The sequence below is a fragment of the Hyperolius riggenbachi genome, chromosome 2 (assembly GCF_040937935.1).
Source record: "Hyperolius riggenbachi isolate aHypRig1 chromosome 2, aHypRig1.pri, whole genome shotgun sequence".
Taxonomy (NCBI): Eukaryota; Metazoa; Chordata; class Amphibia; order Anura; family Hyperoliidae; genus Hyperolius; species Hyperolius riggenbachi.
The window spans coordinates 477,849,558-477,873,741 of NC_090647.1; the positions used below are offsets into that span (position 1 = coordinate 477,849,558).

General features: G+C 44.1%; 1 protein-coding gene across 2 annotated transcripts in view; it reads left to right on the top strand.

Moving 5' to 3' along the window:
* SH2B2 (SH2B adaptor protein 2) overlaps positions 1-24,184 on the top strand; it is a 142,706-nt gene that overhangs the window by 114,395 nt on the left and 4,127 nt on the right. The window contains exons 3-7 of one of the 2 annotated variants that reach the window (XM_068265993.1): positions 5,898-5,999; positions 16,761-16,852; positions 18,123-18,217; positions 18,366-18,539; positions 21,273-21,463. In XM_068265993.1, the coding sequence (XP_068122094.1) occupies positions 5,898-5,999; positions 16,761-16,852; positions 18,123-18,217; positions 18,366-18,539; positions 21,273-21,463 (654 nt within the window). The remainder of the gene's footprint in view (positions 1-5,897; positions 6,000-16,760; positions 16,853-18,122; positions 18,218-18,365; positions 18,540-21,272; positions 21,464-24,184) is intronic. The other variant, XM_068265994.1, reaches the window with a different exon arrangement.

The window sequence follows — 24,184 nt, forward strand, 5'->3', positions numbered from 1 at the left end:
CCAGTCTATGCTGAATTCTGCTTCTTGGCCTATCTATCTCTCTTTTCACTTCTTAAAGGGGCACTATGGTGAAAAATTGTAAAATTTAAAATATGTGCAAACATAACCAAATAAGTACATTTTTTTCCAGAGTAAAATGAGCCATAAATCACTTTTCTCCATTGTTGCTGTCACTTACAGTAGGTTGTAGAAATCTGACAGAAGCGACAGGTTTTGGACTAGTCCATCTCTTCATAGGGGTTTCTCAGGGATTTATTTTCAAAAGCACTTAGTGAATGGCAGTTGCTCCAGTGCTGGGCCGAAATTACGCATTAGCGTAATTACGCATCGTAATTCACTACAAATGCACCGTAAGCGTTACGTGTAAGGTTACGGTATTACGCGTAATTAATTACGCGTAGACCGTAGGTTACGTTATTACGCATAACAAATTACGCGTAAGACAGTAAACTCCCATTGAAATTACACAGTCTGCCGTAATCGCGTAATATTACGCTCCCGTATAATATAAAAAAGCCGCCGACTTTAAGGGTTAATAGCAAAGCCCCCTTAAGTGCTAAGAGCCTCAAATTTGGAGAATATATTAAGGAGATCAGAAGGAATAAGAGGAAAAATTTTTTTTCAAAAAGACCTTATAGTTTTTGAGAAAATCGATGTTAAAGTTTCAAAGGAAAAATATATACATTTAAAAACCCGCCGACTTTAACGGTTAATAGCAAAGCCTGCTTAAAATTTAGGAACACCAAATTCACAGAGGTGACATGTGGGAGAGGCGGGGAGGGCAGCGGAGCCGGCGAGGACTTAGCGTCCTAAACCTGACAGAGCTCTGAGCTATATAGCTCAGAGCTCTCGAAAGCATCTTTGTATTTGGGCTCCAAGGAGCCCCATTGGTCCTTGGCAGACCAATGGGGTTCCTTCAAATCAGAAGGAACCCCATTGGTCTAAGGAAATGGGTAAGGGGTACAAGTACCTCTATACTCATTTCTCCTGGGAGGGGGGGTGGGCATCTGGGGGACCCCTTTTTAAAGGGGACTCCCAGATGCCACCATGAACCCCCCCCCCCAGGAAATCGCGGCCTCCACCTCCACCGCCCATCGGAGGTGGAGAAGAGCCCCTTGTCCTTGGATTGGACAAGGGCTCGGAGGGGGAGGGGAAAGCTTGGCTGCCCCTTCCGAGACCCCCCAATCCATGGACCATGCGGGCTGGTATAGTCAGGGTGCGGAGCCCCACGCGGCCGGTGCTCCGCATTCTGGCTATCCCAGTCTGCATGGGGGACAAGGGGTTAAAGAGGTCTGGGAGGGGGGACCCCACGTCGTTTTTTTTAATATTTCCCACACTCAGAACGAAGTAAGTAAAACTCTTCCCACTTGGGGGAATCTATGAAAATAAAACACTATTGTTACCTGTGCAAAAAAAACGGACATTTTCCGCATTTAAAAGACATTTTTGCCCTTGAAACTTAAAAATCGATTTTCTCAAAAACTATAAGGTCTTTTTGAAAAAAAATTTTTCCTCTTATTCCCACTGATCCCCTTAATATACCCTGTGAATTTGGTGTTCCTAAATTTTAAGCAGGCTTTGCTATTAACCGTTAAAGTCGGCGGGTTTTTAAATGTATATATTTTTCCTTTGAAAATTTAACATCGATTTTCTCAAAAACTATAAGGTCTTTTTGAAAAAAAAATTTTTCCTCTTATTCCTTCTGATCTCCTTAATATATTCTCCAAATTTGAGGCTCTTAGCAATTAAGGGGGCTTTGCTATTAACACTTAAAGTCGGCGGCTACCTAACATTGATCCATGCATCAACTTTTCCGCTTGGCAGCATGACCTTACGCATTAATTGCTAGTAGGATTTTACGCGTAAACCTATAACGTAACAACCAGAATTACGGTATTCTTACGCGTAATTGCGTAAGGTCTATGCGTAATTACAGACATGTACCGTAATTGAATGTCTACGCCGTAAGCGTAATTCTGTAATGCGTAATAGCGTAAAATTACGCGTAATGATCCGTAAGCGTAGCTTTTTCCATTACGCCCAGCACTGAGTTGCTATGTCCAACTGCCAAAAAACTGTGTAGCAAGCAGGGAAGCTGGCCAGCATCATGGTTTAAATCCTTTTTAGGGAATATCTTTATAAAGAATAAAAGCCTTGCTGAGAATCCCCTATGAAGAGATGGACTAGTCCACAACCTGTCACTTCTGTCAGATTTCTACTACCTACTGTAAGTGACAGCAACATAGGAGAAAAGTAATTTATGGCTCATTTTAGTTTGGAAAAAAATGTACTTCTTATTTGGTTATGTTTGCACATATTTTAAATTTTACAATTTTTTGCCACAGTGCCCCTTTAACTGCTGTTCTTCTAATCCAACCTCTTAACTGGATACAAGATAATCAGAAGATTCACTTCAGAGTCCTAATGTTATCCCACAAAGCCCTCCACAGTCTTTCATCTTCATACATCTCCTCACCAGCAAACAGATACCACCTCAACCACAACCTCTGTTCTGCACACAACCTTCTTCTGTCTTCCACTAGATCTTGAATCACCTCCTCACATTTGCATATACTGGACTTCACAAGCCTCCCCTCCTCTGCAATTCACTTCCACAGTGAATAAAAGTATTGCACTTACTAGATAAGAGTTAAGAATTTTAATACATGAGGTTTCCTCCTCTCTGGCTATGCTCTCCTGCGTCTCCCCCAAGAGCCATGGCCAGCAGTTTGGTGGAGGTAGCTGAGTAGACAGGTACAATGAAAGACCAGCTGAGCGGGCGTCCTAGAAGCAGGTCTGCCAAAGGCCTCCCAAAGGCATAGTCACGTGCATGAAAAAGGGTGCCGTGAAAAAAGGGCCCGGCTGGATAACGAAATGGCGCCTGTGGATAACGAAATCTGATAACGATAAACATCTTTGTCAAACTTGGTTAACAATAAATACCAAGAGGAAATAATAACAAAAAGATATTAACGTTAAAAATCATTATGTAATTCAACAATACAGCTTAACCCAACCCTACTCTCACACAGAACCCTCCCCTGTTGGTGCCTAAAACTAACCACACCCCTGGTGGCGCCTAACCCTAACTCCCCCCCCCCCCCCCAGTGGTGCCTAACCCTAACCACCCCCCTGGTGTTGCCTAAAACTAACCACCACCAGGGTGGTGCCTAACCCTAACCACCCCCTGGTGGTGCCTAATCCAAACCACTCCCTCTGCAGAAACACCCTTTTACACATAAAAACGATAATATCTTTGATAACGTAAAATCTGTACATGCAAACAAAATAATATGACAAAAACTATAACGTTTGCAAGCTTCTAAAATGATAACCTACTTCAAAAACTTTAATGTTCTAATGTTGTTAACGATATTTATTGCAGCGCCCTTTTTTCTGCTTTTTTCGCCGTATTAACTATAATTGCATTAAAGACAATGGCGGCACCCTTTTCATCCACCCTCAGCCGACACCCCTTTTTCCTGCTACCACGTAGTCTCACTAAAACGTGTAATGACGCTACTAGCACGCTGCTTCTAGGGCGCCCACTCAGCTGGTCTCTTGTTGTACCTTTTCTCTCCACTATTTTCACCAATCTGCTGGCCATGGCTCTAGGAGGGAGCACAGACCAGCATAGCCAGAGAGGAGGGATCCTCATATATTACATGCCTTTTACAACTTTTATCTAGTAAGTGCAATACTTTTATTAATGAATTTCAATAAAAAACATAACAACCTCTTCCTTTCTAGATCCCCACACTGTTCCACAGTTGAGGAACACCACATGTGATCCAGAAGGTGCATCCAACCTCACTGGAGCGCAGGATTAATTGTATTTACATGCTGTAACCTAGGTGTAAGGAATAGTGGAGATGCCGCCGCGGAGACAGGCGGCATTACGGCTATCTCCGCGTATCAGCCGGCGGCCTCTGCTGCGCAGTTAAATGCTCAAGTTATGCCTGGTCCTTCCATTGCTCACAGGTTAAGGGCTATGCGCGAGCAGAGCGACAGGACCTTTATGCAGCTAAGAGGGGGGTCAGCTGATCCTGCGGTCAGCTGACTACAGCTGGCATCCGGATTGGCTGAGGGATTGGGGCGGCGCTGTGGAGCTTGCTGAGTATATATAGAGCAGGCCTGTCAGTAGCTCCGCGTCTGCTGTTGCGAATGCTATAGTGTGTTAGCGCTCAGACCCTAGTCAGTTCCCAAAGTGTGTTAGAACCAGCTGGAGCTGGGAATTCACACTTAGCTAGATTCTGTTGATAGCTTTAAAGTACTAGTGCATTGTTTATTTGTTATGACCTATTGCTTCCTCTGACTATTCTTCCGTTTGTCGATTCTGTACCTCACTCTATCTGATTCACGTTGCCGACCCTGCCTGTCCCTGACGTTGAATCAGTCTTCCGATTCTGTACTTTGTCTGTCTGCCCGTTGTCAACTCTGCCTGTCTGACCTCTCTACCCACACTAATGGGCCCTGCCACTAGTGAGGGAAATCAGTTTCCTGCACCAATCTCCTAGGTGTAGGATACTGCCAATTAGTCGGGATACCTGCTCCTCAGGTATCCTAGGCTGCAGTACTATCTGTGTCACTTGCTACTAGGCTGCAGTACTATCTGTGTCACTTGCTACTAGGCTGCAGTACTATCTGTGTCACTCGCTACTTGGCTGCAACACTGTCTGAAGTCTCCTGCTCCTCGGAAGACTTCTCCCTCTCTCTCTTACTGTTGCACCAAGCACTAACACGTTGGTAGTCCTGTGTCTGGCTATACTGGTATTATTGGTGATACTGCAGATCACCAATAATCAGAATATCTGTTAGCTGACACCAATCGTTACACTAGGCTATTCCCTTCAGCCCTTGTCCAAGTTCTTCTTCTTACAGAATATGATTTAAAAACTCACTGCCTGTAAATATATGCTTTAGCTTGGACAACACTTTACCTCTTGTTTTCTCCCTTTTCCTTTACAGGCCCTCTCACTCTTGTTTCCTAGAATTTGGTGTGCATTTTATACAATACAATAACATTTCTATAGCACTTTTCTCCAATAGGACTCAAAAAGTATTAGTCTTAAGTCTTTGTGACACTTAAGTTGTCTTAACAATTCCATGTCTGTATCATTGCCTGTATTTTGTACCCATGTTTGTTCCTTCTTACTACTGCTGTGTCAGAGAATGACGCCATATAACGCAATAGAAAATAAAGTAGTTTTCTGCAGGCTCCAGTTCCCAGAGTTCGGCACCTTAGTCACTTAGTCCTATTATTAGTTTTCCAGTTGTTGGGCTATTTCCCAAAGCATGTATACCTCTGCTTCTTTACCCTCTATATCAGGTACATAGAGTGTATATGAGAACATAATACATACCAAATGCCTTTATTAGTGGTGCAAAATTACTATTACACGACTTCAGCAGAGCTCAGCAAAGTTCCTGCTAGGAGGGTCCTCAGTCCTGTCAGTTTACCTGGCGGTGATTTTAATGTTGGGGCTGATCTGTGTGGCTTGTGGTTCAGTAACGGTAATAAAAGTATTAGCAGTATATGGGGATGTTGGCTGGTCCTGCAAAAACGTTTATGTCCAGATCGGAACAAATTTTACGGGCAAAATTTAGTAATGAAACCTATATTAAATTATTGATCAGGCCTTTTAGTTATTTGATGACCAGTTGGACAAAAATAAACTTACTGTTTAACTTGGCAATGTCATGCAAAGAAGAACCACACTATTAAATGTTACAGCACTCACTGAAAAAAAAAAAAGAAAAATAGGAAAAAAAATCACGTTTAAGGTTCATTAAAAATTCTGTTCACAGTGCTGTTTTCTGTTAAACTGAAGTATGCTAATTACCAATTAATGCAGCATGTAAAATTGTGTTCTGATGTGTTAATTTATTTCTTACAGTCCTCAAAACCTAAAGTAAGCATTCCACTGTCTGCAATTATCGAGGTCCGCACTACAATGCCACTGGAGATGCCTGACAAGGACAACACCTTTGTACTAAAGGTACGTTTGTTAGTGCTCACATTCTCTGCTGTAACTCATGTCTCGTGTCAGGTTCCAATGAATTATTTTCTAGTAAGCTGGGAGTTTGCAATAGCCTGGAAAATAAGACTTGTTAAAACGTATGTTAATAAACAGCAAAGTCTTACAGCTCAAGCGCTATGCAGATATCAAGCTGAAAGTCTCCAATTCCACATACAGCTGTGTGGAGAAGTTGTGGCGTCACCTTCCTGGATGTGGAGGGTGATTTCGGTCGTCCGACTGCGTCGGTGTGGCGATGAAGATTAGCTAAACAGATGTTCTTCTTTTTGGTTGTCCTTCACTTTAGTTGCCAGTAGGCAGCATCAGTCAGATTGCGTCACGTCTAGCCAACATCAGACCAGCTTCTCTAGTGGCTTCATGAGTCTACAAAGAAGGAGTGTGCAGCAATCACTTTACCTGGTGATGGAAAGTGCCCCCTCTTTGTGGATTCAATGGGTTGATGCAAACTCTGCTCTTGGGCATTAAAGTGCAATTGATTCAGCTATAAGGCTTTTATAGTATTGTAATGCTGGCCATACACCTATCGTTCTTGCGATCCAAGCTACCATCCAATTTGATAATTTTTTCCAATTTGATAATTTTTTCAAATCTCATTAAATTCGGTGCCACAACAAGCATGCTCCATTGACGATTCGACCGATTTTGCCTAGAAAATGCATCAATCAAGCATGCTGGAACATCTTGGACTGATGTGGTCGATCAGGTGCATGGCAGTAATGGCGGGCTATATTGCAATGACCAGCGAGTGCAACAGACCCCTTGATGCTGTCCACCCAAATGTAAATGTGCCCCACTGGTGCCCATGCATTGGAAATCTCACCTGCTCCAGCTGCATTGACTCCCGGTCTTCTCTGCTGCTTCCCCGAGTGCTGTTAAGTCACACACGGCACAGGCTATACGCCCCACCATGTGGTGGCTGCGTGTGACGGCGGTGCTCAGGGGAAGCAGCATACGGGACCAGCAGCTGGAGCATGATATAATGCATAGGCATCGGGGGGAATGCACATTTACATTTGGGGGTGAAATTTAAGGCCCCCTTCACACTGGTGCATTGCGTTACCCTGTTTTGCAGCATGGTAACGCTACACTAATGAAAATCTATGGGGCATTTCATACGTGGCATGGTGCGATGCGCCGGAATTCTTTAATTTGGCGCACGGGCAACAATGTGTTGGTGGGCGGCTTGTGTGGCAACCGCAGGTTATGTAAGACTATGGCGATGTACTTGCATGCAATTCGAATTCCGGCCACAGGAAGTGAGCGCAAGAGAGCCTCACTTCCTGCTTAGCTTGCAGCCAGAAGGGAGATTACTGCACATTGACACCGTAATCCCCAAAGGCTTTATTTTTTTTTTTGTTCAATAATTTTTATTGGTTTCAAGTAATGAAAAAACAGAAATACAGCAGAACATAATAACAAAAGAGGTCAAGTCAACCTTAAAATTACATTAGTACATAGCAAAGAAATGAGCAGCGCTACTTAAAAACAGACTAGTGCCTACCTGCAAAAGAGTGCAAGCCCCACTTGTGGGGTCGAATACACACCGAGCATACACATTACCTGTCTACCACTAGAGGAGGATGTTGGTTTCCATTAACAGCTTGCATGCAACCTATTAAGTACTCGTCCCTCCCACTGCGAAGAAGTCAATCCTCCATGGGAGAGGCCTAACACTAACTAAATCCTAACCTATGTATATGCATAGCCTGGGTGCGGCTAATCAAATAAAATCGAAAATTGAAAATTGCGCAAAAGGTGGATCAGCGCAACACCAGGCCGCCTCCGAATGGCCTCCATCAGAGATGCGCTGAGCCCCCCCAGGAACTACAAACGCACCTTGAACCCAAACAGAAGCTCTGCATATACACCAAAAGCATGGCTGTTAAGTGGGAGCAGCTGACCAAAACCGATTACATTAGTACATAGCAAAGAAATGAGCAGCGCTACTTAAAAACAGACTAGTGCCTACCTGCAAAAGAGTGCAAGCCCCACTTGTGGGGTCGAATACACACCGAGCATACACATTACCTGTCTACCACTAAAGGAGGATGTTGGTTTCCATTAACAGCTTGCATGCAACCTATTAAGTACTCGTCCCTCCCACTGCGAAGAAGTCAATCCTCCATGGGAGAGGCCTAACACTAACTAAATCCTAACCTATGTATATGCATAGCCTGGGTGCGGCTAATGAAATAAAATCGAAAATTGAAAATTGCGCAAAAGGTGGATCAGCGCAACACCAGGCCGCCTCCGAATGGCCTCCATCAGAGATGCGCTGAGACCCCCCAGGAACTACAAACGCACCTTGAAGGTGCGTTTGTAGTTCCTGGGGGGGCTCAGCGCATCTCTGATGGAGGCCATTCGGAGGCGGCCTGGTGTTGCGCTGAGCCACCTTTTGCGCAACCTTAAAATTACAACTTGGTTACATATATACATACATACATGTATAAAAACATAACAGTAAACATCAAATAGAATAAGATAGGATAACAGTACTTTTAGGCCTATAAACAGCTTTGGTAATATAATACAACCATAAATCACCAATTTAAGTAGGAAAGGTCTATATATATAAAAAAAAAATACTAGAAAACAAAACTCGAGAGGGCAACTTCTACCCATTAACTGGACCAATTATGGTTGGGTAGAGTTATTCTCTACTGGATGGTGTAAGGAGCTTATTAGATCCAATCTCCAGCGAGGTTGGAACTAGATTTCGAACTGGGATGGGCTAAACTGACAGGGTCAGAGGGAGTAAAGACCTTGTCCTTAAGATTCGAGCCAATTCCATCAATCAAAATAGAAGCACAATAAAGGTCTATACCTATCTTTCAAGATAGATATATACAGTAGCGAAGAGTAAACGTAAAAGAAAAGGAAGAAAAGGGAAGAAGAAGAGAAGAAGGAAGAGAGGAAGGCCATGGGAGTGAGGAGCCTGTTAGTATCTACATAATAATAAGAGACTCATCATAAGCCCAAGTTAAAGGTGTCTCAATTGTGCGCTGACATCTGTACTCGGTATATAATTGGACAATGGAGACCAGATTATATCAAATTCCCAAAGGCTTTTTTAGCATTGCAATGCGACCGTCGCACCCCAGCGCTCCCCTAACGCCGGTTGCCAGTGTGAAACCAGCCTTAAGGCTCTTACCGCGTTACTCCCAGGCTCCCTTCCGAGTTGAAGGAGGAAGCATAGGAGTGACACGGAATGTGAGTGGGGCGTATTGGCTTAGGAGGTGGCATGGATAGATTACCCCCCTCCCCCCTTGCCATGGGTTGTGCTGTTTAATTTAAATTTTGATTACGAGTAGCTACGTACTAGTAGCTACTCATAATGCACACACACTAACCGAGATTACTGTGCTGACACAGCTGAGAGCTCAAATTACAATTGTGATTACTTGCAGCTGAGGGGGAATTAGACAGGCTCTTCACTCTAAACACAAACAGGGTGGAATAATCTGTGTTTTCCTTGTGTCCTATGCATGAGTTCAGGTCCACCAATAACATCAAGAAATGCATTCTACTAGAGCATTGAGATTTATGTATAATGTTGCGTTCACTTTCCAGGAGTGACTTCCTAAACGTGATGAGCTGTTTATAAATCGCACGTATTCACGTTAAACTCTTGTGTGATTTGCAAGACGTTCCTAACGGCACATGATGGAATGTTTGAAGTGAACACAGCCATGCTTCACTCCTTTAATAAATAACTGACTCTGTATCCCAATTCTACCAGCACATAATTCATATTTTGTAATCACAAAACGAATGAAATGCATAGATGTTATGGTCCTCTGAGCCAGTGCCACAGGAAGGACCTACTGCATATCCCAGCTTGTGGTGGTCTTATAGATACAGACTTGGCAGCGTCACTGAGAGCTTAGCACCTGGGGACTTGGGACTAGACATGCAAGCCCTGCTGTTGTCCAGCCGCCAGGTCTTTGGTGTGCTGGGGATTGGTTGCACTGGCATTTCCTGATGTGTGAAAGGGCCTCAACAAGCCTTCAGGGTGAAATAAGGATAAGCCAAACCTCAAAAACCCTCGTTAGAACATAAATGTACATAAATTACTTGACATTCAAATAGACTAAAAAATATATGTTCTTTGGCTACAGTATATATTACTGCTATTATTATAGTGATGTTTATTATTGCTACATTGGGATTTTGAAATTATGGCTATCATTACCATTGTAGGTATTGAGGCTGATTTACTTGCTGAAGGCTGTCAATATCCAGCAATGACGCAGGAAGCCTCATAGCATTTATTAAAGTGGACCTGAACTCTTGCACAGGACAGAAGGAAAACAGAGAGAATTGCACTCTGTATGTATTTAGAGAGTTTAGCCTGTCTAATCCCCCCCTCATCTGTGACTAAACACAAGTGTAATTTGATCTCTCAGCTCTGTCAACTGGCTGCCTCAACAAAGCAACTAATTTGTAAATACATGGGGCTTGAGACAAATAGCATGCCTTATCAAAGTTAACATGCCTTATCAGAGTAACATACGAGCGCTACGAACCCACAGGGGCTCAGGGCAGGACGAGTGGAGCTGTCGTGATTGCCAATTAGCAGGCATAAGTTCGCTATGTTACTCTGATAAGGCGTGTTAACTTTGATAAGGCGTGCTATTTGTCTTAGTGAATAAAGCCCTTGATGTTAACCTTATGTCTGCTTCCATGAAAGCTGGGACCGCTTCAAGGGCCCAGTTAAGTCCCTTTTTTGATTAAGAATGTAATAGTGGATTTTTAATCTGCAGTAAATTGCTTTAAGCACAGTGCAATTTTTTTATATTAGCAGTGAACTAAAGAACACCAATCAAAAAATAACAACAATTAAATACTCGTTACTTCATTGTGTAACCATTCTTAAAGCAGCATGGACAGCCATACTACGCCAGGGAAAAAAACACATGTTCTACTTACATAACATATGTATTTTATTGTCCACATTTTTATTTTAGTGAATGTTAAGTAGTAAATATAGAGAAAACTGTTTTTTAGGTGTTTTTCATCTTCACTGCTTCTGATTGAAGCCAATTCTGAGGTCATTTCCTCTGTTACTCTTTTTGTCCTAGAAACTGCACTGTCATATCTTCATATCTAGCTTGCTTTGTAAACACATGTGAGCACAGCATAGATTGGGGGGGGGGGGTGTTGAGGTGAATTTCCCTTCTCAGCCTGTCACACTGAACTGCCCTCAGCCAATCAGTGAGGATCAGGAATGTGGGAATGGAGATAACAAGGTTCACGCTCCTCGCCAGTGTACCAAATAGAGCCAGGCTGACTGAGATAAGATTTATTACAGCAGAAACATTTATGATTATATTTGAATACTTGCAATGCAGGGTCAGGTTATAGACTGCATAATAAATACAGAGCTGTGCGTAAATGGAATTTGATTTTGTGGCTGGCAATCCCGCCTTAAGCTAGCCATACAACAGTAGATTACAGCCCAGTATGCCAGGCAGATCAGTCCCTCTCTGATTGATTAGATTGTGATTGATTCTTTTTTTTTCTTGTTTTTAAGACAACATAAAACAAACAACAAATGAGATAACTCGTGATCAACTGACAGTGTAGGATACAAATACAGGAGTAAATATATTTGAATACATAGTTATCAAAGTAAGACAATGACAATGCAAGAAGATGTCAATAATTAACAGTAACCGCAAATCATCCTAGCTGAGTATTTGGGCAGCACGGTGGCGTAGTGGTTAGCGCTCTCGCCTCGCAGCGCTGGGTCCCAGGTTCGAATCCCAGCCAGGTTAACATCTGCAAGGAGTTTGTATGTTCTCCCCGTGTCTGAGTGGGTTTCCTCCGGGCACTCCAGTTTCCTCCCACAACCCAAAAACATACGGATAGGTTAATTGGCTCCCCCCTAAATTGGCCCTAGACTGCAACACATACACAAGAAGACAATGGTAGGGAATTAGATTGTGAGCTCCTCTGAGGGACAGTTAGTGACAAGACGATATATAGTACTGTACAGCACTGCGGAAGATGTTGACTAAATAATAATAATTATAAAGGAGGGGCACATTACCCTTATAAGGGGGGGAAAAGTCCTAGAGAGAGTCAATAATAGTAGGTGTTACATCCAGATTATCAATAGTTGATTCGAAATTCTGTATCCACAAACCCCAAACCCTTGAAAATGTAGAACTAGCTCCTCTCGCTAACCAGGTCAACTGATACAGAGGAAGGGATGAGTTTACAAGTTATAACCATACAGTTAAAGAAGGCTCAGAAGTCCTCCTTCATTCTAATGCAACAGTCTTTTTAGCATAAAATAACAATTGCCTTATCGAAAGTTGTTTATTACTGCCAAAAGGTAGATAATCTATCAAGCCCAGCAAACATGATTTGTATGAGGAGACCACATAGAGACCAAGATTGTCATCCAAAAATGTTAAAACTTTGTCCCAAAATGCTTGAATCAAGGAGCAGTCCCATGCCATATGTTTAAAGAACAAGCGATACCCATGCTGACCTAGAAATAAAAAACACATACAGTTGTGTTCAAAATCATTCAACCCCCACTGAAATTGAGTGTTTTGGCCAGTTTGACATTGATTTTGATCATTTCAGTCATCTTGTTTACAATTAAATCAAATAGGAACTTGTAAGTCAGACAAATAGAACATAACATTTATAATGAAATAACCACAAATGTCTTTTCTGTGCTCACATCATTATCAGTTTTATTCAACCCCCAAGTGACATTCATTCTTAGTACTTAGTACAACATCCTTTTCCAGTTATAACAGATTTTAAACATTAAACATAGCACCAAGTGTCTTGCAGCGATCTACGGGTATCTTAGCCCATTCTTCATGGGCAAAAGCCTCCAGTTCAGTCACATTCTTAGGCTTGCGCGCTGCAACTGCTTTCTTTAAATCCCACCAGAGGTTCTCAATTGGATTTAAATCTGGTGGCTGCGATGGCCACTGCAAAATGTTCCAGCCTTTAGGCTGCTTACACACCAAGACGTTACAGGCGCACGTTAGTGTGCCTGTAACGCTCCCCCAACGCACAGCAATGTAACACAAGTGGGCTGTTCACACAGCCCACGTTGCGTTACATGTAACGCTGCACGTTCGGTGCAAAGTGCAGCATGCTACGGCGTTGGAGCGGCTATAGCCGCGTTAGACTGTTTGCACATGCGCAGTGGGGGGCGGAGAGGAGGCGGGGAGAGCCAGCTACAGTAGCCGCGCACATGGCTACTTAATATTCACTGCACTGGCGGTAGCTGATTGGCCGGCGGGACCACGTGATGCGGAGTGTCTCGCTCCGTATCACGTGGTCCCGCTGGCCAATCAGCGCCACTCTGGGAGACATTATAGGAATCGAGCCGCCGAACGCGGCTCACTCTACCGTCGGCTTTTGCAGCACCATACGTTGTGTTAGGTGCACGTTATGCGACCTTAACGTGGCACCTAACACAACGTCTTGGTGTGCAAGAAGCCTGAATCTGCAACCATGCTCTACTGGACTTGGAGGTATGCTTGGAATCATTGTCCTGTTGAAAGGTCCAACGTCACCCAAGCCTTAGGTTTGTAATGGACTACATCACATTTTCTTCCAATATCTCCTGGTACTGAAGAGAATCCATGGTACCTTGCACATGCTGAAGCTTCCCTGTACATGCAGAAGCAAAACAGCCCCAAAGCATGATTGACCCCCCGCCATGCTTCACAGTAGGCAAGGTGTTCTTTTCTTCATAGGCCTTGTTCTTCCTCCTCCAAACATAGCGTTGATCCATGGGCCCAAACAGTTCTAATTTTGTTTCATTAGTCCACAGAACACTATCCCAAAACGTTTGTGGTAGTGTTCTGTGGACTGATGAAACAAAATTAGAACTGTTGAATAATAATAATAATAATAATTTTGAACACAACTGTATATAAGTAGATAAATACTACTTCTACTTACGTAACAGATGTATTGTGCTATCCACGTAATGATTCCTGTGAATTTTATAAAGGAAAAGCAGAAAATCATATTCGAGGCAGTGGCCATCTTGCCAAGCTAATGCTGACATCATATCCTCCCTGACTCTTGTTTTACCCCCTCCCTTCTCTTGCTCATTGTGTATTCATTAGCTGCCCTCCCAGAGTCTTCCGACACTCCCACTAAGATGTATACTAGGAACTGCACTGTGTTTTTTTTTTGTTTTTTTCCTTTTCTTCTCCAATCGCTGAGTCACCTCAGCCTTGCTTGTAAACACAAGTGAGCAGAGGTGTTTCAGATAAAAAGCTAAGCAGGGAAATAAATGGAAGAGGAGGAATATATTACAGATAAAAAGAACCCCCAGCATTCAACTCTTTGGCACTGACTACTAAAGGGCCAGTGCTCCTAATGTATTTGCTAACTCCAATCTATAACCGCATAAAAAGTTTTGCAAGTTTTGAATGCAGGATTAGCATCTTTATCACTTAATACACTCAGACCAGTTGCTGTTGAAATTTGATTTTTATGGTGACAATACCACTTTAACCTGCTGAGCGGTCTGGACGAGCTCAGCTCGTCCAACACCGCCAGAGGCTGCCGCTCAGGCCCTGCTGGGCCGATTTTAATGAAATAAAAAGCAGCACACGCAGCCGGCACTTTGCCAGCCGCGTGTGCTGCCTGATCGCCGCTGCAGCGCAGCGATCCGCCGCGTGCAGCGGCGAAAGAGGGTCCCCCCAGCCGCCCGAGCCCAGCGTAGCCGGAACAAACAGTTCCGGCCAGCGCTAAGGGCTGGATCGGAGGCGGCTGACGTCAGGACGTCGGCTGACGTCCATGACGTCACTCCGCTCGTCGCCATGGCGACGAGGTAAGCGAAACACGGAAGGCCGCTTATTGCGGCCTTCCATGTTACTTCTGGCCGCCGGAGGCGATCGGAAGAACGCCTCCGGAGCGCCCTCTAGTGGGCTTTCATGCAGCCAACTTTCAGTTGGCTGCATGAAATAGTTTTTTTTTTATTTAAAAAAAAACCCTCCCGCAGCCACCCTGGCGATTTAATCAGAACGCCAGGGTGGTTAAAGGAACCTGGACTGTATCCACGTCTCCAGCAAGTGTCACTGGTACCCCTAGAGAATTTAGACATTTATTGAGGTGTAAAGTAAATTTGATGGAATCGGCGGATCTGTATTAACTTATCATGAGAGCTAGATTGTGATTGATTCTTACACCACAGTGGCGTAACTACAATTCATGGGACCCCTCAGCGAAACTTTGATGTGGCCCCCAATGTTCACACCCCTTCCCTTGCCTCCCCTTGGTGCCCATCAGGGCCTTGGGACCCGTCTTACAAGGACCATAAAACAAGTGTGGCCATCATGGTCTTCACACCCAATACAACTGATCCACCAATTCTAAACTGAAATGTAAAAAAAGATATTGTATGGTAAAGTTTGTAACCCTCACCTGAGTTACTTCCGAACACAGTGCGAATTGCTGAAAGATTATTGAAGTTATTGCTGTCTCATTCTCTAACCCCCAGCAAGTACTTCATTCTTTTTAATCTACAACAGCCTAGACTGCAGAATGTGCTAAATAAAAGCATCCCACTAGTTCTATCAGTCATTCTATTACATTCTTGAATTACATTTTCCATTGCTTAAGGGGCCCATACACCTAACGATTTTCCCGCCGATATACAGCCGTTTCGATCACAGTGATCGAAACGGCTGTGAAATTGCCGCGCACACCGCTGACAGAACGATCGATTTCCGTCCGAAATCGATCGTTCCCGTCGATTCCCGTCGACCCATCCGTGCGGAAGATTTTTTGCGGTTGCCGGCGGGTTGGGAGTGCGACGTTAGCGGCGTTCGAATGCCTGACGACCGAAGCAATACAGCGGGTATACAATACCTGCTCCGGCCGGCGCGACTCCCCACAGTCACCGCTGTCTTCTCCGGTCTGGTCTGGTCTTCGGCATGCTTCACTTCTTCCTGCCGGGCGCTCTACTGTTTAAACTTCCTGCCGGGCAGGAAGAAGTGAAGCATGCCGCACCCGGAGACCAGAGTGGAGAAGACAGCGGAGACCTGGAGACTCGCGCCGGCGGAGCAGGTAATGTATGGGGGGGGGGGGGGGGGGAGCGGCGGCGGCAGCACCGCCACCACCACAGATTGTGGACGGTTTCAGGCTGAAATCAGTTCACAATCTGTTTGCAGTAAAGGTGGTCATACGATCCCTCTCTGATCAGATTAGATCAGAGAGGAATCTATCTGTTGGTCAAATCTGATGGCAAATCGACCAGTGTATGGCCACCTTTAGAATGTGCTGAAACTGTGTTTCTATGTTTAAAATACTGTAGAGTTTAGGACCTTTAGAAGCCACTCCCAAACCTCTTCAGTCAGGTTGCTGTTCTGCCACTCAACTCTTCTGTAGGGACCTATGGGTGGGTTGGCACAGCTAACAGAGGAAGGCGTTTGTATAGAAATAGCAGTGGCAGTCATGTAACTGCCAATGTTGTCAAGGAGTTATTAGGGGCAGTTTTAGCAGTTATACAAGTTACATGACTGGAGCTTGGTGGCCATAAAAACCTTCAGTTTACAGGGGGATTTCATAAATCAGTTCTAATGAATCTAGCCATTATTGCTAGGAAACAGTGAACATGGTATTTTTTAATTTCGCCCAAAGGTGCTTAATGACATTAAATGTAATTTATTATTTAGATGTGAAAGAACAACTTATAATACTTTGTGATGAAACATAATTGTTTTGCAGGTGGAAAACAGTGCAGAGTATATCTTAGAAACCATTGACTCTCTTCAGAAGCATTCTTGGGTTGCTGACATTCAGGACTGTATAGATCCTGGGTATGTATAATATATGTACTCATTTTACTCTTATGTAATTTACATGGAAAGATGCAGGACCATATTTAGGGATTATATTGTCTCAACCACCTTATAGGTGACACAGTCTCCCTGTCATTCATTCCTTCTGCTCATGAATGTCATAAAGATAAAGACAAAATCCTCACTGTTTACAGTCAATGCAAGCCATTTAGTTTCATTATTGATAATTCATACCAAAAACAAAAAAATGTTCCAAAAAGTAACCCAAGGCAGGTCCAAGCACTGGTTAAACAAACTTCTTCCAAAACTACCACAAACACCAGTAACTGCTGTTGAAGTTGCCAATATTAGCATTTATTAATTCTTATCCAAAAATCAATAGGTTACATATAGGTTACATTATTGATTTCGTAGTGGACATAGGTTATCCATGTCCAGGCCTGTAGAGATCCACATAGTTCTGGTCTTAAAGAGAACCCGAGGTGGGTTCGAAGAATGCTAATAGCACACAGAGGCTGGGTCTGCATATACTGCCCAGCCTCTGTTGCTATACCGATCCCCCCTAAGCCCCCCACACCCCTGCGCTCTGCTACGCCCCCATAAATCACCCAGCCGTGCTGTTGACTAACAGCGTGTCGCTGTCTCGCCGCTCCCCCGCCTCCTCCATAGCTCCGGTCCCCGCATTCGTCCCTTTCCTCCCCGCTGATTGGAGGGAAGGGACGCAGGCGGGGACCGGCGCTATGGAGGAGGCGGGGGAGCGGCTAGACTGACACTTACAGAAGTAAACAGCCGGCTGCGACACGCTGTGTGTTGACAGCGCGGCTGGGTGATTTATGGGGCCATAGCAGAGCGCAGGGGGGGCTTAGGGGGGATCGGTATAGCAACAGAGGCTGGGCAGTATATGCAGACCCAACCTCTGTGTGCTGTTAGAATTCTTAGAACCCACCTCGGGTTCTCTTTAAATTTAGGGCTGCCTTTAGTTGGGTAAGTAATTAGGCTTGAGACTCTTCTGGCATTTTTGGTGTTTTAACATTTTTTTTCATGATTCTTATATGATTGTAATTGAATTGTATAGGTAACATACATTTTTGGATAAAGAATTAGTAATTCATCCCGTCTGTTCATGAATGTCATAAAGATCAGAGAAAATCCTCACTGTTTAAAGACAAGGAAAGCCATTCAGTTCCATTATTATCAACTTGGTAGAGCGTTTACACTCCTATGTAGGGCGTTATCTGCTCAAAGTGCTTTGAATATAACACAGTAAGTAATAACTGTTTTCTTCCAGGGACAGTGGAGATGACATTGAACTTTCTTCTTGCGAGCAGGCGGCATGTATGCCAGGCCGAGCCTCATCCTGTAGCTGTGAGTTTCTTGCTGAAGGTAAGCAATTCAGTGTAGAGGTGCAAACCTCCTCTTGAGGCCTAATGTACAATGCCCAAGATTTACAAGCCTGGTCTTTTTGCATACATATTCCAAAGTTTATCAGATTCAGCTTATTCATTAGTTTGTGTTTTGACTTTAATCTAAGCAGGATCTTACAGACCCCTTGACTCATGCGGTGGCCAGGAAGCCATGTCTGCTGCCTCTCATCCTCCTGTAGCACCAAGGACACGAGAACACGCTGCCATGGAGCATCTGATGCACGTGCCCCTGGAGAACTTTCTGCAGACCCTGGAGACTACGGCACCCAGCCATGGGCCTGGTATGTTCTTCAAAAAGTGAATTCATGACTATACAGGTAGTCCCTGACTTACCATAGCCTGACTTACAATGAACCCGCTGATACGAACAGCATGGATTCTATGGGGATAAGTCAAAAAATGTTTTTCAAATTCGACTTGCAGTTTTTGAGCAAATCTGATTTTAAAAAAATTATAAGAAAAAAATGGCTTTTTTAACTTGTACAAGCAGGTACAGGGGGCAGAGGTGACACAGAGGGGGACACTGGAGGCATAGGGGGGCACAGAGGAGGTACAGGGGACAAAGATGGCATTGTTCTGACCTAAGAACAGATTCAGGTTAAGAACGAACCTACAGTCCCTATCTGGTTTGTTAAACGGGGACTACCTGTACTGTATTACGTAGTCAATTAAGTAAAAATGGCCAATCCATCAAGTTCAACCACACACAAACTTCAGCAATCCCCAAAAAACAATGACCAATTTTTACCATAGGACTTTTTTTTAAATGCTTATATGTGTTTATCCTGATGTTTTTCAAATGTTTAGCAGATTAAACGAGACAGTTGAACACACAGCATTTGGCAGTGTCTGCACATTTCATTGCATTAGGAGATGTGTGATTAAATAGAATTGGTTATGCACACCCCTCACAATAAAGTATAATTAGCTTAAGGGTGCTGAGTCTATAAACAGACTGCCACTGACAGTCTACAATACAAATATATACAGATTGACTCGCACACCAGCAAGGGTTCCATTGCAAAATAGTGTATTCAAAAAGCAGTATATACAAATTGCATCAAAAAGCAGGCCATCACAAAAGGCCTTCAAAGTTAATACAAAATGACAAACAATGGGATGGGAATCAAATAACAACCATCTATGGGTACACAATAATCAGGTGCATAACTAGCAGATGAGAAAAACAATTGCATAGGTGATCAACATAGGAACGAAGTCCATATTGCATATATGTGTCCCATAGGGCAGAGTTATACCCTTACAGCGCCGTTTCGGGAAGGTCCCTTCTTCAGAGGGTATAGTCCTGTGGCTGGTTTCCTGGCAGCAGGCCTGTAGTAACTGTAGTAGTTATTCAGTGAAAGCTCATGGTAAAATCAGTTTTTTCAGAGATTTAAATTGTTGAGCTCATTTGCGATCTACATTACTTTTAACCACTTTATGACTGGACGGTTCAGGCCCTTTAAAGGACCAGAGTCATTCTTTCCCTGTTTAGACATGTGATTACTGTGATTGGCTCACAATAAGCACAAGGTCAGGAGACAATGACATTGAGTAACAGCTGGATAGTGTACTGGTGTATTGATGTTGTATTAGGTAATAGTGGCTGGATAGTGTAATGGTTAAAGGGAACCAGAGACGAAGCACCCTCATGTATTTTACCATATATATCAGTGGGAACATTAGAGAAAACACCTACCTTGCTTTCTGTTTCATTCTGCACTGCACAGCTTGCTTCTAATCAGCCCTGATCAAATCCCTGACTGAGCATTTAGTCTGGCTTTGCTCAGGAATATTTATAGCTCAGTCTGTGTTCTCTCATGTCTTTTCAAGTCCAAGCCTGCCCTCTTCTGGCTCTGCTCAGGAATCATTATAGCTGAGTCATTATAGCAAAGCCAGACTGGATGCTCAGTCAGGGATTTTATCAGGTCTGATAAGAAACAAGCTGTGCAGTGCAGAATGAAACAGAAAGCATGGTAGGTGTTTTCTCTAATGTTCCCACTGATCTATATGGTAAAATACATGAGAGTGCTTTGTTTCTGATTCACTTTAAGGGCTTTGCCTCTGACACTGGAGACCTGGGTTCAAATATTGGCTCTTCCTGTTCAGTAAGCCAGCACCTATTCTGTGATGAGACCTTGGGAAAGACTCCCTAACACTGCTACTGCCTATAGAGAATGCCCTAGTGGCTCCAGCTCTGGCGCTATTAGTTTACCAGGGGAGTAGCGCAATATAAATGTTGTGTTCTGTGTCTTCAGTGTTGTGATGGATGCCAGAAAGATAAGCAGGACGCCAGGCAATGGGTGTTGTTGAAAAGGAAATAAAATATGGCAGCCTCTATATCACTATTACCTTGGGTTCACATTATTTCTTCCTTTTCCGCTTCCCAATTTTTTTATTTGCCTTTTAAGCTTGGTTTTATTGACCAACAGTAAAGCCTGATAGCTCAACTCACTTTGTTACTTTGCGTAAACATGAATTATTTTATTTTCACTTTAGCACTTGTATCTTTAGGACTGAGGATTATTTTGACATGCAGTTTTAAAGTGGACTTGAACTCTTACACAGGTCAGAAGGAAAACTTAGAGAAATGCACCCTGAATGTATGTAGAGAGTTTATCCTGTACAATTCACCCCCATTTGTGTCTAATCACAAGTTGTAATTTGATCCTCCCCTGTGTCACATGACTGCCTATGGCAGATAAGCAGATAAGCCCATTTTAAAGCACAGGCTGTAAACAATATGTCTGCTTCCATGAATCAGGAAGTAAAAACCGTGCAGATTTATTTTATGATTTGTATCAGCTGTAACAATTACATGTTTTTTGTTTAAAGTTTATTATGCCGTTGTGTATCTTTTAGACCAGAGAAGAGTTCTGAGTTGAGGTCCACTTTAACTTTTGTTTCTGTACATTTTAATTATATGGTGTGCTCATATATTCATGGCTAGGGACATATTTTCTTTGACTAACCATAGCATTGTTCTGTTATTTATTTGCATTCTCTGCCATTAGGTGAGGATGGTGAGAAAACGGAAATAAATCTTTCCGACTACCCTTGGTTCCACGGGACCCTCTCAAGGATCAAGGCAGCTCAGCTGGTGCTGACTGGTGGAACACGAAGCCATGGGCTGTTTGTCATCCGACAAAGTGAGACCCGCCCTGGAGAGTATGTGTTGACATTCAACTTCCAAGGCAAAGCAAAGGTGAGTACCGTATTTTTTGGACCATAAGACCCTCCTGACCATAAGACACACCTTGATTTAGAGGACAAAACCCAGGAAAAAAAATATACTAATACTTGGTGCATCCATGGTGCAGGGGCATCTTATGGATCTTTCCCCCCATTACTTTGTCCCTCTTGTACCTTTTGTGTCCTCCTCTGTTTCCTGCATCCTTCCTGTCCCCTCATCTGTGTCCCTCCTGTGTCATTCTCTGTCCACTGTGTCCTTCTTTGTCCCACTGTGTCCTCACTTGGGTCCTGCTCTATCCCCCGGCTGTCCCGCTATCCCCCGCACCATCATAAATACCTCTGTGAATAGAAATGCTGCCTCCAATGTCCCTGTTCCTCTTACATGTCCTGCTCTGTCCCCGTGCTGTTCTGCTGTTTTCCGCACCACCAGAAGTACCTCCATGAGTAGGAATGCTGCCTCTGCTGTCCCCTCTCACGCAGGCTGAGATCCATCTGCCCGCCACTCCGATGCAGGCTATTGCGGGACAGCAGGGGGACAGAGCAAGACATATTGTTTGATGCTGTACTGTATTGTTTGATGCTGCTTTGCTCCCCCCCTCCGCAGCACGGCTCACTGCAGCATGTTGGCACAGGTCTAAACTTAAGTATTTAGACCATAAGATGCACTGACTTTTCCCCCCACTTTTGGGGGAGAAAAAGTGTGTCTTATGGTCCAGAAATTACGGTATGCTGCTTGCAGGTACCTTCAAATCAACGTGGTTATATAAATTGTTATTGATAATTCTTAGCTCTGAGATCTGGAACAATAGATGGTTTTGTATTGAGGAATCGCTGAATGGATTTTAAGAAACAAGTAACATGATGTTTGTTCTGCAGGTGGTAGAAGTAGCTATTACCAGTGTTTGAAAGTAAAGATCTGTACACTTACAAGATCAGTGTCGTCTGGCGGGTATGGGTACCTGATCTCTTGGGTGAAATTGCAGTGCAGAGGCTAATGGATGTATCACCAGCCTGCAGGCTAGTGACATGTTCAGTTTCTATGCAGGGGGCAAGTGGGGAGAACAATGCTCTCGGATAGAGTGATCCACCAGGATGGATTGCTAGCCAAGAGGTCAAGAGGTGTCGAGGGCTGCTGTGCACACGCTGGAATCAGAAACCTTTATTTGCCAAGTGCGACAGGCATCGCACCCGGAATTATTTGTGGACACGTGGCAGTTGGCATAGTGCAAGTAACAACAACATAAACATAACTACATAGCATAATAACGACAATGTGATAGTAACAATATGTATTGCAGATCTCTCTACCCCCTATCCAGAGCATACATGAAATAACAACATATGGTACAGTGCGACCGGTGAGAGTCAGCCTATGGGCAAGCGTTCATACATTGGGGCACCAGAGGAGCTTAAGGAGACCCAGGGATATCCTCGGGGTGAGGACATGAGTTGAGGACGACCACTTGGGGGAAGAAGGTTTTACATCACCTGGTAGTTTTGGTGGGAATGTACCTATAGTGGTGGCCTGAGGGGAGAGGAGGTTGAAGAAGCGACTACCAGAGTGGGAGGGGCTGTGTGTGATCCTGTTGGCCCTGGACCTCATTCTCGTTGTGTGGAGAAGGGGCAGGGGTGACCCAATGATCTTTTTGGCGGCATTGATCACTCTCTGGAGTTTGTGTCTCTCCCTTACGTTTGTCCCTGCGTACCAAACAATGATGGAGGTAAAAAGGACAGGTTTAATAGTAGCGCAATAGAAACTGGTCAGTATCTCTCTCTGCATTCCAAACTTCCTCAGCTGCCTCAGGAAGAACAGCCTTTGCTCGGCCTTCTTTTGGATTATGGTTGTATTTACGTCCCCTCTCAGGTTCCTGGTGATGAAGGTGCCTAGGAACCAAGCGCTATGTACCCTGGATACCTCAGTTCCATCAGTACTGACCGGGCTGGGTGGCAGTGCGTTCCTTCTAAAATCCACCATCATTTCCACAGTCTTTATCGTATTTAGCACAATATTATTGTCCTTACACCACCTGTAGATCCACTCAATCCCATTCTCAGCAGAAGTGGTTGTTATTGACCACCAGGGTCCAGTTTCATTTGGCATGCGTATGGAGCCTTACAGTTTTACAGGCAACCATTGTGTTGATCCGTTTACAAGCCACAGTTTAATTTATGAATACATAGAAAAGACTGATGTGTTACAGTTGAAAAAGCGAACACCTGAAAAATATGTTGAAAAAGCTAACTCCTGAATCTTAGGCAGATACTCACCTAAGGAGAGGGAAGGCTCGGTCCTAATGAGCCTTCCCTCTCCTTCCCGGTGGCCCCGGTGCTGCACTGGATCCTCCGTTCTCGTCCCACGCCAAGGGGACTTCGGGAGCCGAGTCCTCCCAAAGACAGGCGGCACACACGCGAACGCGTCATAGAGGGCGCGCGCGTGCGCAGTGTAGAGCGGCCGTCTTCGGGAGCACTCGGGCTCTCGAAGCATTTCCGAAGCCTCCCTTCGGCCGGGAGACAGCGCTATTCGACCGAAACGGTCGAATACCACTACGGGGGAGCCAGGACAGCAGCGGGCACCAGGAGAGGAGAGGGAGTGGTCTATGGGACCCAGAGCCTCCCTCTCCTTAGGTGAGTATCTGACTTTTTAAAAAAAAAAACCTGGATCCTATTAGCTTTAAGCTTTAATGAAAGAATAAGGAAAGAGTTAAGCTGCATACACGCTTTCATTAACAAGCCC